Source organism: Pseudophryne corroboree, chromosome 5 (genome assembly GCF_028390025.1).
Source record: "Pseudophryne corroboree isolate aPseCor3 chromosome 5, aPseCor3.hap2, whole genome shotgun sequence".
NCBI classification, from domain to species: domain Eukaryota; kingdom Metazoa; phylum Chordata; class Amphibia; order Anura; family Myobatrachidae; genus Pseudophryne; species Pseudophryne corroboree.
The window spans coordinates 674,637,488-674,656,009 of NC_086448.1; the positions used below are offsets into that span (position 1 = coordinate 674,637,488).

The 18,522-nt window shown below is 46.5% G+C and overlaps 1 protein-coding gene across 2 annotated transcripts in view; it reads right to left on the reverse strand.

Moving 5' to 3' along the window:
• Positions 1 to 18,522, reverse strand: part of LOC134928241 (epidermal retinol dehydrogenase 2-like) — a 150,735-nt gene that overhangs the window by 9,618 nt on the left and 122,595 nt on the right. For both annotated transcript variants that reach the window (XM_063923751.1, XM_063923752.1), the window contains exon 5: positions 2,565 to 2,709. In XM_063923751.1, the coding sequence (XP_063779821.1) occupies positions 2,565 to 2,709 (145 nt within the window). The remainder of the gene's footprint in view (positions 1 to 2,564; positions 2,710 to 18,522) is intronic.

Genomic DNA, 18,522 nt, shown 5'->3' on the forward strand with positions numbered 1-18,522 from the left:
TCCCTGTGGTGACAAAGAACATTGTTCACACATGAGTGACCCCGCTTAAGAGGGGGTTGAGTTACAAGCGGTACACATAACCATGTCCACAGACATTTTAGACAGTGAGCGTTTATGGGATACCACTAGAGGGGGCTGATAAGCCTTCTTGGCATCTGCAGCCTTAGCCACACAATCAATAGATTGTCTTAGCACCTGTCTCTCTCTTTTAGCAGCCACCAATTCTGAATTTACATTCTGAAGCTATCTAGCCAGTCAGGTGCCTGTGAACTGTGTCCCTGTGGTGACAAAGAACATTGTTCACACATGAGTGACCCCGCTTAAGAGGGGGTTGAGTTACAAGCGGTACACATAACCATGTCCACAGACATTTTAGACAGTGAGCGTTTATGGGATACCACTAGAGGGGGCTGATAAGCCTTCTTGGCATCTGCAGCCTTAGCCACACAATCAATAGATTGTCTTAGCACCTGTCTCTCTCTTTTAGCAGCCACCAATTCTGAATTTACATTCTGAAGCTATCTAGCCAGTCAGGTGCCTGTGAACTGTGTCCCTGTGGTGACAAAGAACATTGTTCACACATGAGTGACCCCGCTTAAGAGGGGGTTGAGTTACAAGCGGTACACATAACCATGTCCACAGACATTTTAGACAACCGTAATGCAGCTTAGCCCACTGACTAACACCTCCACACAGACCCGAGAGAGCCCCTGGAGTGACACTGAGGAGGGACACCAGCACACAGAAACACAGCAGCACAAAGTGTGAAAGTATGTGTATGACCTGATAGGAGTGCAGCGGCGCTACCGCTGGCGTGCTCCCCCCTATTATGACCCCCCTGGTACCAGTTTACGGTCTGTAGCAGCGTGGGTCCATGGAAGAGCAACATTCATGCTGCCTGATGATCCGCAGCAGCAGGAAATGGCGCTTTCCCGCCTCTGTTCCCGCTCCAGGTTGCCTCGCCCCCTGTAATGGCGCGCAGTCTCTGACAATGATTTTATACTGGCAGTGTTAAAAATAACATTATACATCCATATACAGTCCACACAAAGCCTTAAGACAGTGAGCACTGCGGGGCTTGTAGCTTATAGCCAGTTTGTCCGCGGCGTGACTGCCGCGTGACTTGCCGCCCACACTGCAACGGGGACCCGCTAACCGGGACCTCGGTGTAACACTCACCGCACCTAGATCTTCTGTTAGAGGGTGGCAGCTAGCTGCCGGTGTGGGCACACCCATTAACGGAGTGTGATCAGCACCTCAGGATCTCAGTGTCCTGTCAGCTGGGATTACGAACCATTAACCCTCAGGATGCTGGTTCGGTCCCCCTCTAAGTCCCACGAAGCAGGTAGTCTGGTTGCCAACAAGAACTATCGGAAAATAATAAACTTAAAAGAAAAATCTCTGGAGCTCCAGAGAAGTGCACCCGGCTCCTCGGGCACATTTTTTCTAAACTGAGTCTGATAGAAGGGGCATAGAGGGGAGGAGCCAGCACACACTAAATGCTTTTAAAGTGCCAGGCTCCAGTGGACCCGATCTATACCCCATGGTACTAAAGTACAAGACCCCAGTATCCACTAGGATGTAAGAGAAAGCCTGATTGAAGAATGTCTAAAAAGATTATAGGCAAGTTTCATAAGACACCTGGAAGAGCACTGGAGTTGAGAGATGGGTGAATAATCGGTATAGCAGTAAAAGCTGGATACATAAATAACTGGGGAGGTTGATATGGAGGCTGCAAGGGAGACTGATAACAGTCAACAATGATCCACTGATTTGTGTTAGTATAGGGTCACGTGGACAGAGAGAAGAGGGGAGCAGAATCAATAAGGTCAATCTATTACAGTAGTGTTGGTGAAAGGGATGGGAGCTGGTTTTGAGTGCATGGGCCATGACCAAGGACTATTATTATTAACAGCAGAGCTGTGAGGCAGCTTCAAGTGGGGGAGCTCTTCTGGCAACTGCTAGAATTACCTGGTGCCAGTCCACGACTTGCTCTTATTCCAATCCAAACCAAAATAATTTTATTACATGATCGTTTGTGCATTACCCTATATTTATTTTTGTCAAAATAGTAGTCTTGCCATAATTTCTTACTTGTGGGTGTAGTAGGGTATGCCGGCGGCCAGGCTCTCGGTGACCAGCATACCGGTGCCGGAAGCCCGACCACCGGTATACAGAGAGCGTTGCGAGCGCAAATGAGCCCCTTGCGGGCATGGCGCCGATCTACGCGCGCCACGCTATCTATTCTCCCTCCAGGGGAATCGTGGACCCCCAAGAGGGAGTAAAAGTGCCGGTATGGCGGCTGTCAGGATTCCGGCGCCGGTATCCCGACAGCCGGCCACCTGAAGACCACCCCTTACTTGTGACCTCTACCTAATTGGTAACACTAAACTAGTAGGAACATTTGTGCAATATTGGGACTTTTGTATGTCCATAAACATTTCAGTATATAGTTCCAAAACTTAGGTGGCCAGCAGTTTTCATTGATGCTGTACATGGGATAAAGTGTCTCCTTGTCAAGGCTTACACCAGTCAATGGTTTCTCTTGAATAATTAGTACTTACTTTGTTGAACATCCATCGAACATTCCAGTGTTTATGAAATATGGACAAACAATTGTGGTCTTAACTCCTGTTTTCCCCAGAGACAACATTTCAAGGCCCACCGATTCAGCAAAGCCGATAGCTGCAAACTTACTAGCACAATAATCTGCAACAGAAAGACAATCACATCATCTATGGTTATCTCATAATTTCGCTAAAGACATAATGAATAAAGCAAAAAAATAGGATTTTAATTACCTACCGGTAAATCCTTTTCTCGTAGTCCATAGAGGATACTGGGGTCCACATTAGTACCATGGGGTATAGACGGGTCCACTAGGAGAAATCAATAGTGTGCACTGCCCTCAATTCCGAAACACACGTCTTGCCAAAGCCAAGGCCAACAGTGTGACGGTCTTCCACGTAAGAAACTTTACATCAACCTCTTATAAAGGCTCAAACCATTCAGATTGTAGAAACTGCAACACCACGTTGAGATACTAAGGTGCAGTGGGAGGCACAAAAGGCTTCTGGATGTGCAGAACACCTTTCAAGAACGTCTGAACCTCAGGGAGGGAAACCAACTGTTTTTGGAAGAAAATGGACAAGGCCAAAATTTGGACTTTTATAGAGCCCAGGCGTATGCCCACATCCAAACCAGACTGCAGAAAAAGCAGAAGCTGACACAGTTGAAATTCCACCGCAACAAATTTCTTGTTTTCACACCAAGACACATATTTTCTCCAAATCCGGTGGTAATGTTTCAACGTTACCCCTTTTCTGGCTTGGATCAAGGTAGGAATTACCCTGTCTGGAATCCCTTTCCACGCAGAATTTGACGCTCAACCTCCATGCCGTCAAACGTAGCCACGGTAAGTCTTGACAGACGAACAGCCCCTGTTGCACAAGATCCACTCGAAGAGGTAGAGGCTACGGATCCTCCAGGAGCATGTCCAGTAGATCCGCCTAACAAGCCCTCCTTGGCCAATCCGGTAACACTATCTTACGTGACAACCTAGATACCGATGCATCAACAATCGGTGGGTTTTCCCATTTTTCCCCATCATCTTGAGGAAAAGGGAAGGATGTCAGTAATATTTTAGGAATTTGAAACTTCTTGTCAGGATTAGACTAAGGGGTATATGCAATTGCGGGCGAATCGCGGCAAATTATCGCCGTTTTTTTAATTCGACACAATTCGACAGGTGAATTCCGGCAGGTGGCTGCCGGAATTCACCATATTCAATGAAAAACGGATTCGACATTCCCGCGGGCAAAAAACGGCCGATTTGCCGGATTTTGCCGCGAATTAAAAAAACGGGAAAAACCCGGGAAAAAATGGCGTGGGGTCCCCCCTCCAAAGCATAACCAGCCTCGGGCTCTTCGAGCTGGTCCTGGTTCTAAAAATGCGGGGAAAACATTGACAGGGGATCCCCCGTATTTTTAAAACCAGCACCGGGCTCTGCGCCTGGTGCTGGTGCAAAAAATACGGGGGACAAAAAGGAGTAGGGGTCCCCCGTATTTTTTACACCAGCATCGGGCTCCACTAGCTGGACAGATAATGCCACAGCCGGGGGTCACTTTTATACAGTGCCCTGCGGCCGTGGCATTAAATATCCAACTAGTCACCCCTGGCCGGGGTACCCTGGGGGAGTGGGGACCCCTTCAATCAAGGGATCCCATCCCCCAGCCACCCAAGGGCCAGGGGTGAAGCCCGAGGCTGTCCCCCCCATCCAAGGGCTGCGGATGGGAGGCTGATAGCCTTGAGAAAAATGTCAGAATATTGTTTTTTCCATGCTGGTGTAAAAAATACGGGGGACCCCTACTCTTTTTGTCCCCCGTATTTTTTGCACCAGCACCAGGCGCAGAGCCCGGTGCTGGTTTTAAAAATACGGGGGATACCCTGTCAAATTTTTCCCCGTATTTTTAGAACCAGGACCAGCTCGAAGAGCTCGAGGCTGGTTATGCTTTGGAGGGGGGACCCCACGCCATTTTTTTCCTTGATTTTACCGTTCCAGCTATATAAAAAAAAAAAAAATCTTTTTAAAAATATATAAATAATACTTGTGCAACCAAAAAAGACAAACCAAGTACCTAATCCCTTCTAATATAAATAGATATGCTATTCCCCCCCAAAAAACACCAAAAAAAACATGTTTTACATTTTTTTTTATTGGTTTCACCCTCCAAAGTGTGGCGGATTGAAAATGACGAATTTACTGTCTAAAAGCACTGTTGTCGAATTTCCAAACTTGAATTGAATACACTTTGGTCGAATTGCAGCACTTGTATCATTGCAGAAAAGTCGAATTTGACAAAAGTCGAATTTCAAAAAGTCGAATTTTGAAAGTCCGTTTTTTTGACGGAAAGCACTGAATTGCATTGACAAATTTATTTTTTTTGGCGAAAAAATCCTGAAATTCGACAATTTCGGGAATTCGACCGCAATTGCATATACCCCTAAGTTTCTTCAAATAGGGAATCTAATTCCTTAGATGCAGGGAAAGTAGCAGAGAATTTCTTTTTCACATTAAAATAAGATTCCTCCTCATCCTCTGTCGTTTTGTCAGGAATGTGCAGTACATCTCTAATAGCTTCTATCAGGGCCTGTATTCCCTGTGACAAAGCTGCATCATCCCCCTGAAGAGTCCACCTCACCCTCCTCAACGTCTGATACATCATCATCAGTATCAGTCTGCAGGATTTGGGCCAGTGTACGCTTGTGTGGACAAATGGCAGGGGTCTGAGACGCTGGAATGGCCACCGAATCTCTATTCATCAGGTCATCTACAGAATGTCTTAAGTATTGCGTCTCCTTCTCATTTTGGGATAATTTATTTGAAATATTTGAGATCATCCCTTTCAATGAATCCAACCATACTGGTTCGGAACCACTATCCTGAGAATGTGTACTATCCTCAGTACACTGTAGTGATCCCCCTGAGTGAGAAAAACACTCTGCCGTGCATGAAACACACTCCCTTGACATAGTAAAATGTGAAAGGACACGGGGACACACACACACACACACACACACACACACACACACACACACACACAAACACACGAGAATAGGTTAAGAGCACAGTTAACCCACACAGAGCCCCCTAGGGAGACACAGAGTATGATGGAGCACGCCACACAGCGCCCTTATAGCTAAATACAAATTTAGCTGGGTCGCAAACTAAGTACCCTTAAAAAGGGCTTAGTATTCTAATATTGCTCCCCCCTCTTTCTATGACCCCCTGGTACTGCTGAGACAATCTGGAGTCCTTATGGAGGAGCTGCGCTTCCCTGACAGTCTTTCTGTTTAGAGCTGCAGAGGGAAAATGGCGCTGGTAAGCTGCTGGATCCGCTCATAGTGAAGCCCCACCCCGTAGTGGCGCGCGGTCTTCCCGGTTTTTTATACTGGCTGAGGTGTTCATGATGCTTAACTGTGGGTCATAGGGCTCATGACTGCTTGGATTTCGTACCCAACCCCCACAAGGTGACCAGACAGATCATACTAACTGAAGCAGACTTGGCAGCCTATAGTTATACTTTTCTATTACTACCAGGTCCAGCAAGTCTCCTTTTCAATATAATATGTTCTTTGACCAAGGTAATCCTGTGATCTCCCAAACATACCACCTAAGTGCTAACCATACCCACAATATAGAAGAAAGAAAAAAAGGATACAGGTGCACACTCTAAACAATGGTAATCAGAACAATTATAGAAAAAACACTGCAATTTAACATGAAGTAAATTTAAGGTCCTTAGCATAATTTTTGGCCAAAACATATGGGTCCATCTACAGTACTATGGCCAGGTGACCTCACCAGGTGGGTCCCTAACATTCCTAAGGTTCAAGTCCAGAGCTCTGGAGTTAAACCTTTGGGATGTTAAGGACCCACTTGATGATGTCACCTGGCCTTGGTAGATGGGCCAATATTTTTTTTGGCCAAAAATTATGCTAAGAACCTCAAATTTACTTCATGTTAAATTTCTTCCTGTGTAACACTACAAGTCTCAACATGGAAGCACCTCTTATTATGTCTAGAATAAGTTATAATCCCAAAGAGCCCAAACAACAAACCTGAGATGTATATATAAAACTTTCCCTAACAGATCTCTGGTTTCACCTGCCCAGTATCTATAAATATGAGAAAGCCTCACACAGTGTCAACTGTATAAATTTGTACAACTGGTTATATCTTTATACAGTTGCAAGCTACCCCCCCCCCCCCCCCCCCTTCCACCCCCCAAGTTGTGCAGATGGATGGTGGGCACACCAATGCATTAGAGTGGCTCTTATTCTCTTGTTACTGAAATGCAAGCACTGCCATAGACATGGTAAAAGGAAAACAATTTTAGAAGAGATCTGACAGAGTGCCAATTTGTGTGCTACTGCCTATATTCCACACATTGTTGCAGACAGGATAGCAAGTGTATGATGTAGTATAATGTACTGCATACTGTATTTGAGAGGCATTTAAAAAAAAATGTGTCATATAAACTTTGTTCTGGTTGTGTGGCTGATGTACTTTAGCAGTGACAACACATGATATGCATGATAAGATATAAATCACCACATCAAAGGTCACTATTTTAGTAATAGAAGTTACGGAGTGATACAATGAACTGATGTGTACCAAGCACAAGTTTATGTGCTTTTCTGACTCATCTGAAAGCTTAGGTAAGCTGCACTATACATAGAACAGAGGTTACTACACAGGTTTGGGTTATGTAGGAAAGCGCTCTGGTTCCATAACCATGTTATAGAGAAATGACTTCCTGTCAGGACCAAGTACTCTCACTAGTGAGCATTTCACAAAACATCCAGCAGAAATCTCTGTAAAGCAATAGTATTGTTTTGAGGGTGTAACTTTTTTGGAATTTAGTGATTTTGAAGTGCAGGTACAGTATATACGATGCATTGAACAGGACTCAATTTTATTCAATGAATAAGCACATACAATAGTCATGTGCTTTTAGTGAATGGATTCCTGAGTAAAACAACACAGTACTGTACTTTGAACTGCCTTATAATAGGATTTTGGTACCTACCGGTAAATACTTTTCTCATAGTCCGTAGAGGATGCTGGGGTCCACATTAGTACCATGGGATATAGACAGGTCCACCAGGAGCCATTGGCACTTTAAGAGATTGAGAGTGTGGGCTGGCTCCTCCCTCTATGCCCCTCCTACCAGACTCAGTCTAGAAACTGTGCCCGAGGAGATGGACATCTTCGAGAGAAGGATTATACACAGATAGTGGAGAGATTAATACCAGCTCCAACATAAAAGGCACGTCAAGCCAACGTAGCTTGAACACTCAGCAACCGCTGAAACATTACTTACCAAGTAACAATGCAGTATTCAACTAAAACAAAGATGTACTGAACCAAATAACATTTGCAGGAAAACGAAGCGCTGGGCGGGCGCCCAGCATCCTCTACGGACTACGAGAAAAGGATTTACCGGCAGGTAACCAAAATCCTATTTTCTCTTACGTCCTAGAGGATGCTGGGGTCCACATTAGTACCATGGGGATGTACCAAAGCTCCCAGAACGGAAGGGAGAGCGCGGAGGCTCCTGCAGAACGGATTGACTGAACTTCAGATCATCAGAGGCCAACGTATCGATCCTGTAAAACTTTGCAAACGTGTTCGACCCAGACCAAGATTCAGCTCGGCAAAGTTGCACTGCCGAGAAACCCTGGGCAGCCGCCCAGGAAGACCCCACTTTACGAGTAGAGTGGGCCTTAACAGATCTTGGACACGGCAGTCCTGCCGTAGAATAAGCGTGCTGGATAGTGAACCTAATCCAGCAAGAAATAGTCTGCTTAGTAGCAGGACACCCAATTTTCTTGGGATCATACAGGACAAACAGAGTCCGACTTTCTGTGACGAGAAGTTCTCTTCACATATATCTTCAGAGCCCTTACAACATCCAAGGACTTTGATGTAATTGAGGAGTCAGTAGCCACTGGCACCACAATAGGTTGGTTGATATGAAATAACACAACCTTCGGAAGAAACTGCCGACGTGTCTGTAGCTCAGCTCCATCTTCATGGAAGATCAAGTAAGGGCTTTTACAGGATAAAGCCCCCAACTCGGACACGCGTCTAGCAGAAGCTAAGGCTTAAACCAATCCGACTGAAGGAACTGCAACACCACGTTAAGGTCCCAAGGTGCCGTAGGTGGTACAAAGGGAGGTTGGATGTGCAGAACTCTCTTCAAAAAAGTCTGAACCTCAGGGAGGGCAGCCAATTGTTTCTGAAAGAAAATGGATAGGGCCGAAATATGGACCTTCACAGATCCTAACCTCAGGCCACACCTGCTTGCAGGAAGAGGAAAATACGTCCTGGTTGAAACTCCACCGTAGGAAACTTCTTGGATTCATACCAAGAGACATATTTCTTCCAAATACAATGGTAATGTTCCTAGCCTGAATCAGGGTAGGAATCACCTTCTTTGGAAGCAAGTATCAGGCGCTCAACTTCCATGCCGTCAAACGTAGCCGTGGTAACTCTTGATAGGCGAACGGCCCCTGTTGCAGCAGGTCCTCCCGAAGAGGACTCGCATCTTCTTGCAGTAGATTCAGAAGGTCAGCGTACCAAGCCCTCCTTAGCCAGTCTGGGGCAATCAGGATCGCTTGAACCCTTGTTCTCCTTATGAGCTTTAGGATTCTTGGGATGAGTGGGAGTGGTGGAAACACGTACACTGACTGGAACACCCACGGAGACACCAGGGCGTCCAATGCCACTGCCTATGGGTCCCTCGACCTGGAATAATAACGCCAAAGTTTCTTGTTGAGACGAGAGGCCATCATGTCTATTTGGGGTAATCCCTAAAGACCTGTTATTCCTTGAACACTCCCCTGGATGGAGATCGTGTCTGCTGAGGAAGTCTGCTTCCCAGTTGTCTACTCCCGGAATGAAGATGGCTGACAGCGTCAACGCGTGTTTTTTCTGTCCAGAGGAGTATTCTTATCACCTCTGACATTGCCGCTCTGCTCTTCGTTCCGCCCTGTCGGTTTATGTAAGCCACTGTTACGTTGTCCGACTGCACTTGAATGGCCCGATTTTTTAGAAGAGGGGCCGCCTGAAGAAGACCGTTGTAGACGGCTCTTAGTTCCAGGATGTTGATGGGCAGACCGGCTTCCAGGCTTGACCACTGTCCTTGGAAGGCTACTCCTTGAGTGACTGCGCCCCAGCCCCGAAGGCTCGCATCCGTGGTTAGAAGGACCCAGTCCTGAATCCCCAACCTGCGGCCATCCAGAAGGTGAGGTAATTGGAGCCACCAGAGGAGTGAAATCCTGGCCTTTGGCAACAGACGAATTCTCTGGTGCATGTGGAGATGAGATCCTGACTACTTGTCCAGGAGATCCAGTTGGAAGGTCCGAGCGTGGAACCTCCCGTACTGGAGAGCCTCGTAAGAGGCCACCATCTTTCCCAATAGGCGAATGCACTGATGAACAGACACCCAGTCTGTCTTCAGGACATCCCGGACCATAGCTTGTATCACCAACACCTTCTGCACTTCCGTATCTAGGATCATTCCCAGAAAGGACAACCTCTGGGTTGGTTCCAAATGTGACTTTGGAAGGTTCAGAAACCAACCATGACTCCAGAGGAGGCATGTTGTGAGAACAATGGACTGCAGCAGCTTCTCCTTGGACGATGCCTTTATCAGATCGTCCAGATATGGAATGATGTTCACACCCTGTTTGCGGAGGAGAACCATCATTTCTGCCATCACCTTGGTAAACACCCTCGGTGCTGTGGAGAGGCCGAATGGCAGGGCCTGGAACTAGAAATGACAGTCCAGCAATGCGAAACGGAGATAAGCCTGATGCGGCAGCCAGATTGGAATGTGGAGGTACGCATCTTTGATATCCAGTGATACCAGGAATTCCCCCTCTTCCAGACCTGATATCACCGCCCTGAGAGACTCCATCTTGAACTTGAACTCCTTTAGAAAGGGGTTCAATGATTTTAGGTTCAGAATGGGCCTGACCGAACCATCCGGTTTCGGTACCACGAAAAGGTTTGAATAATAACCTTTGTTCTGCATGTGAGGTGGTACTGGCACAATGACCTGTGCCTCCACCAGTTTTTGGACAGCGTCTTGCAGTACAGTGCTGTCTGCCAACAGAGTTGGTAAGCCTGATTTGAAAAAACGATGAGGAGGGAGACTTTGAAATTCCAGCCTGTATGCCTGGGATACAATATCTATCACCCAGGGATCCAGGCCCGACGATACCCAGACGTGACCGGTGACCGAAGACTCTGAGTCTCGCTCCCACTGGCCCCACCTACAGGCCGTGCGGTCCACCGTCATGTGGAGGACTTTGGCGTACCTGAAGCAGGCTTTTGTTCCTGGGAACCCGCAGCGGCAGGTTTCTTGGATTTAACTCGACCTCCCCTAAAGAAGGTATTCGATGTTCTGGCCTTTCTAGGCTTGTTAGGCCAAAAGGACTGCGTTGCATGTGAAGAGAAGGATTTCTTCAGAGCAGGTGCTGCTGAGGGAAGAAACGGAGACTTACCCGCTGTAGCCGTGGATATCCACGCGTCTAGAGCTTCCCCAAAGAGAGCCTGACCTGTATAGGGTAGGGACTCCACACTTTTTCTGGATTCCGCGTCGGCCAACCACTGGCTACAGTCCCCGACAAGCTGAAACAGACATGGAAGATATTCCCGCAGCCATGGAACCCAGGTCTTTCATGGAATCTACCATAAAACCTGCTGAATCATGTATGTTGCGTAAATATAATGCAACGTCATCCCTATCCATTGTATCCAAATCCTCAAGTAAGGTAGCCAACCACTTTACTATTGCCTTTGCAATCCATGCAGTAGCAATAGTGGGACGTAATATGGCCCCTGAAGTAGTGTACATTGATTTAAGTGTGTTATCAATTTTCCTATCAGCCGGCTCCTTTAAGGCGGTAGATCCTGGAACAGGCAAAACCACCTTCTTTGAGAGTCTGGACACAGATGCGTCAACAATCGGCAGGTTTTCCCATTTTTTCTATCCTCCTCAGGGAAAGGAAACGCCACCTGGACCCTTTTAGGGACCTGGAATTTTTTCTCAGGGTTTTTCCATGCTTTTTCAAATATAGCGTTCAATTCCTTTGACGCAGGGAAGGTTAGCGAGGCTTTTTTATTTTCAGTGAAAAAGGCCTCCTCAACCTGCTCAGGTGTGGTATTATTAACATTCAACACACCCCTGATAGCCTCTATCAACAATTGCACCCCCCCCCTTTGCGACAGATGCGGACCCCAGCAACACATCCCCATCACCGTCTGTGGTGTCAGAATCGGTATCCGTGTCGTCTTGTGTGACATGCACAAGCGCACGTTTGTGTGGGTATATAGCGGGGCGTCCTGAGGTACCAGAAACCGGCCACACTGCCATAGAGCTCTGTAATACCTGGGTTGCAGATTCATTACTTGCAACCCTGTCAGAAATCTGAGAAATTCAAGATTTGAAAGAGGAAAACCACTCAGGCTCCCTTGCTGGTATCTGTGCTAAACCAGTGCTATCCTGATTACATGGAATGGGATCATCCTGGGAGGATAAATCCTCTGCAGCATATGACACAGTGTCCCTGGACATAGCTAAAGGAGACCACCAAACACTCTATACACACACACACACACACACACACACACACACACACACACACACACAAACACACACGTGAGGGCAGACAGAGTTTCCCCCCCAAGAATGGCAAGAGAGACACAGAGATTGGAGCCAACCTACACACAGTGCTTTTAGCAAAGGGAGACCCCTCGTCAGCGCTGACTGTGCACCTTAATAGGACACACAGTCGTATTACAGCCTCCCCTCCCTTCTACAACCCCCTAGTACCGTGTACAGATAGCTGGAGTTGCTGTGGAGGGACCTGTTTTTCCTCTCAACGCTGTGCAGGCAGGAAAATGGCGCTGAAACGCTGCTGGGTCCGCTCTGAGGAGAAGCTTCGCCCCCTTAATGGTGCGGTCTTCCCGCTCTTCATGGATTATACTGGCCTGAGGAATTAGTGCTGGGTGAGATCCGAGGAACCCGACAGGCTTCTGGACCAGTGTGGGGGGTAAGCGCTGGCCCAGGGCGCCCCTCACGGCGCCGCACCATGTGCCGCTGAGTCTTCTCAGGAGCGCAGTTAATACTGTGCTCCCTCCCCGCAGCCGCCATCTTCACACTAGCCCCCCACTTGCTAGGGGGGGTCGGTGTCTCACTCACCACTTCTTCAGCTCTGTAAGGGGTTGGCGGTATGCTGCTGGGGCGAGCAGTCCCCTGTGGCGGAGAATGATCAGACCCCTCTGGAGCTCAGTGTCCAGTCAGCGGAGAGAGTGGCTCAGACCCCGCAGGGTGGACACTGCTCCCCCCTTAGTCCCTCGCTGGAGGGAGACTGCTGCCAGCAGCCTCCCTGTAAACTAAAAAACTCTAAAAGTTAAACTTTTCTAGAAAAGCTCTGTAGAGCTCCCCTAGCTGTGACCGGCTCCTCCGGGCACATTTTCTAAACTGAGTCTGGTAGGAGGGGCATAGAGGGAGGAGCCAGCCCACACTCTCAAACTCTTAAAGTGCCAATGGCTCCTGGTGGACCAGTCTATACCCCATAGTACTAATATGGACCCCAGCATCCTCTAGGACGTAAGAGAAAATAGGATTTTAATACCTACCGGCAAATCCTTTTCTCTTAGTCCGTAGAGGATGCTGGGGACTCCTTAAGGACCATGGGGTATAGACGGGATCCGCAGGAGACATGGGCACACTATAAGACTTTGAATGGGTGTGAACTGGCTCCTCCCTCTATGCCGCTCCTCCAGACCTCATTTAGAAAACTGTGCCCAGGGAGACGGACATTTCGAGGAAAGAATTTATTGTTTAAACACGGTGAGAGAGTCATGCCAGCTCACACCACGAACATACCGCAACACGTGGCATTCAATAGAATACCAGCCAACGGTATGAAAAAATATACAGCCACATGCTGAGAAAATATGTAACACAACCTGTTTGTCCACACAACCAATAATAAGACACCGCACACTATGACATGAACAATGTCAGCAACAGCCTGACAGAAAAGAAACACCACAAGAGTGTAGCCATAATCAATAACTGCAGACACAGTACGCACGGGGACGGGCGCCCAGCATCCTCTACGGACTAAGATAAAAGGATTTACCGGTAGGTATTAAAATCCTATTTTCTCATACGTCCTAGAGGATGCTGGGGACTCCGTAAGCACCATGGGGTTTATACCAAAGCAGCAGACCGGACGGGAGAGTGCGGACGACTCTGCAGCACCGAATGAGCAAACAGGAGGTCCCCATCAGCCAGGGTATCAAACTTGTAGAGCTTAGAAAAAGTGTTTTAACCCGACCAAGTAGCTGCTCGGCAAAGTTGAACCGCCGAGACTCCTCGGGCATCCGCCCAAGAAGAGCCCATATTCCCAGTAGAATGGGTCTCCACCGACTTCGGTAACGGCAATCCAGCCGTAGAACGAGCATGCCGAATCTTATCACAGATCCATCGTGTAACAGACTGCACAGAAGCAGACGCCCCAATTATGCTGGGAGCATACCGGACAAACAGAGCCTCTGTTCCCCCAATCTGAGCCAAATTGGCGACCTAAATATTCCAAGCCCTGACTACATCGAGAGACCTTGAATCAGCTAAGTAACCACCGGCATCAAAATATGCTGATTTCTGCGAAACCCAGAAACCACATTTGGCAGAACTATTATCCGAGTTCTCAATTCCTCTCTATCCACATGGAAGATCAAACAGGGCTCTTGTGAGACAAAGTCGCTACTTCGGACACCCGCCTTGCTGACGCCAAAGCCAACAGCATAACCACTTTTCAAAAGAGAAATCTTTAATACAACCTTCCACAAAGGATCCAAACAGTGTGACACAAGAAACGCAACGCCACTTCAAAACCCACGGTGCCATCGGGGGCACAAATGGAGGTTGGATGTGCAGTATTCCTTTCACGAAGGTCCGAACTTCCGGAAAAGTTGCCAATTCTTTCTTGAAAGAAACTTTAAAAGGCCAAAACCGCACTTAAATGGTGCCCAACTTTAGGCCTGCACCCACACCTGCTTGCAAGAATGGAGAAGAACAACCCAGCCGAAAATCTTCCGTAGTAGCCTTCTTGGATTCACACCAAGACACATATTGACTCCAAACACGGTGGTAAGGATTTGCCGTTACTTCTTTTCTAGCCTGAAGAAGTGTGGAAATGACTTCACTGGGAATACCCTTTCTGGCCAGGATATGGCGTACAACCGCCACGCCGTCAAACGCAGCCGCTGTAAGTTTTGATACACGCCCGGATCTTGCTGTAACAGTTCCTCACGTAGCGGAAGAGGCCATGGATCTTCTATGAGTAAATCTTGAGAAACTGGATACCAAGCCCTCCTTGGTCAGACCGGAACAAAGAGAATCGCCTGAACCTTAGTTCTTCTTACGTTTATCACCTTCGAAGAGTGAAAACGGAGGGGACACATAGACCGACTGAAAACACCCAAGGTGTCCAGAGGACGTCCACTGCTATAGTTTGAGTGTCCCCTGACCCGGGGAACAATATCCCTGCGATCTCTCGTTCAGGCGAGACGCCAACATGTCCACTTGAGGCACTCCTCAAAGATTTGCCACTTCAGTGAAAACTTCTCGACGATGACTGTATTTCTCCCGGATGGAGATCTCGTCTGCAGAGGAATCTATTTCTCCGTCATTTACATCCGGAACGAAAACTGCTAATATAGCGTTTACCAGTCTTTTCACCCAGTGGAAACCTCTTTCGGCTTCTACCATTACCGCTTTGCTCCTTGTTCCGCCCTAGCGGCTTACTTACACCACTGCTGTCAAGTCGTCGGACAGAATTAACACGGGCAGCTCACGAAGCATATGTTCATTGAAAATAGCTCTTAATTCAAGAAAGCTTATTGCAGACAAGCTTCCCAGCTTGACCTTTTCCTCTGGAAATACTTCCCTTGCAAGGACTGCTCCCCAGTCTCAGAGATCTGCATGCCTGGACACCAGGATCTCATCCTGGATTTCGAACCTTCATCCCTCTAGGAGGTGAGAACGGAGCAGACACCACAGGAGCGATATCCTGGCCCTTAGAAATATATTCCGGTGCATGTGCAGGTGAGACCCGGACCACATTTCCAACTGGCCCCGTGAAAACCACTCTGGTATTTGACCTGCTCACCGAAAAAGGCCTTTTAGGCCGCACCCATCTTCTTCATCAACGGAACATATTGATGGATTGTCACTGCAAATCTGATCCGACTCCTGATTCTCAGACCTCTTTCCACAGGAACACAAAGAACTTCAACCGTTCCGTATCTACTCTGATACCCACCTCCAACGTCTGCGTCGTTGGGAATAACAGCCTTCCCCTGTGTTGAAGTACAGTCAGAGAGAAAACAACGATTTGCACCACTTGCGTCTTGACCTCGCCTTAATCCGGAGAGTGTCCCAGAACAGAGTAACAATGGTTCTTACTATTGAAAGAATACCATCCTACTGCCATCACTCCGGTGAAATGGCAAAGACAATCCTGGATATCCACCCAGGTAAGCTGAATGCGGAGAACAACGCATTTAAACCCCTTAGGTTTGTTTGTTTGTTTTTTTCAATGCCCTGAACCTGACGCAAGTCTGGTATGTCGTTGCGTACTACCTCCCCTTCCAGAGGGGAAACGGCAAGATCTATTTGAAAAATCAGTGAGGGGAATCATCTGTGAACTCCAGAATGTCCCCCTTTGGATTCTATAATTAACTCACAGGTCCTAGTATATTCCCTGACTGACTGAAAAGTAGTAGACGAGTTCCCACCGGAGTGGGCTCCAGCCAGATAGACCCAGCGACATGTGGTGGATGTGGTAGTAACAGAAAACCGGCATCCGCTTCTGCGAACCTAACAAGGCTGCAGAACTCTTACCTTCTCACCTTCCACTATCTGCATAGAAAAGCAAAAAAGAACGGTATCGAACCGGTTAAAATAACTGCATCTCACAAAAGAATGCGTCACCAACCGTTGTGAAGGAGTCTAACTCACGAAGTTAGATTTACCAGTAGTATCCGCCGAGACTGACTGAGCTGAGGCATCCCCAAACAGCGGTACACCGTCCCAGGAAGAAACTCCAGTATCTCTCGGAGTCAGCCTCAGCATTCCCCCGGCCACTTCTGTATACGCACGGCAGCATGCCGCAATGTTATAGAGAAGAACCAACATAGGAAACATCCCCTCTCTCATTAGGGTAATTCTATCGGATGCCTTTCCGAATATAAACACTCCCCCATGTGCACGTAATGCAAATAACTCCAAAGCATAGAAATAAAATATCACTTAGCTTCCTGTGTACGATCCTATGCGACAGGGCCCCTCGTCGACCAGGAGTTGACTTTCACAGTATTCTATCCGCAGCGGGAAAAGAATAAACTCTGAGGCCAACTCGTAACGGCCGACCTAGAGCTTTATCAACAGAGCGACCAGCACATGAGAAGGAATACTTTTACTTCAGCATTCATTTTAAATCATATGATGAATATACATAATGTAATACACAATTACACACATATCCCAACTATATATATATATATATATATATATATATAAAAAAATATATATATATCCAAAACAATGTATCAGATGGCGCTAATAATCACTTCTTTGCTTGACCAGCCAAACAATTGACCACATCAATGAATAAATAATGACAATTTATTAAAAGCACATATTGCTAAAAGAGATGACCCTTTCACAAACACAAAACATTGATGAGTGTCAGATGATGAAATGAAGGGTATAAATTCTCTCTTCCACCCTGACGCGTTTCGTCCTTAGCGGACTTCTTCAGAGGGGTGATCAATACAGCTGGTAAAAGACATATATATATCAATCAATGCAATAAAATAAAAAATTAGATCTAACGAATACAAGAATTCATAATTGATAGGATGAGGAGAAATGAGAACATCAGATCGTAGCTTTGGTTACACAGAAAGGCATAAATTTCATTACAGGTAATAGAGCATGCCTACAATTACAGCCATTTGATGCAATTTTTTATTATTATATCATACAGGTACATACCTATATACTCCAAAATGACAATCACATAAATCTTCAGGTCCTTAGACCATTTACCAGTACAGGTTTGTATGACAATTCTATAAAGTAATTGCACAAAGTCACTAATACATCCATAATTAATAGAGCAAATGCCAATAAGTACTCTTCAGTTAACTTACTTAAAAGTTTGAAAGACTTCTGTCTTAATTCGTGAGGGTCAATTTATTAAAATCTGGAAAATAGCCCTAAATTAGGGCATTATACAATTGAGGGCATAAATAACACACCATTCAATTTATATAAGAATTATAGGTGCAACTCTATACATACCCCCTCAGGGAGAAGCTCAAAAAATAATTTGTATATATCCCCAAAAGGACCACTTAAAATAGGGTGATTCAATATGATTAAATTTCAAACCAATAGTGCCTACCACAATACTTAATTAGCCTAATGGAATAATACTTACAGCTTCCAGTGTGCTCCTGTGTGCTCTCCCAAAGTGCAAGTGACTAAGGGGCTAGGACATGGGGCTTATATAGCCCATATCCATATTACCTCACTTCCTGGAATTATTAGCCAATAGAATTAGTGATAAAATAATGAGGCCTATTTAGAGGTCCAAGTGTGCTAAAAGAACTAAGACTATATATAAACTGTCTGTCCTCTCCATTAAATTAATAATATGCAAAAAATAACCATGAGGGTAAACATGAGATGATTTAATTTGTATTAAATGTGTTGCTGGAAGTGACCTCACTTCCGTCCATATTAATGAGTATAAGGATAAGCTTATAAACCCCCCACTGAACATAATTAAAAATACATCCAGCCCCCTCATGTAGCAGTGAACCAGGTCCCGCGATCGGAAGTATCCATCCAATCACGGGGCTCC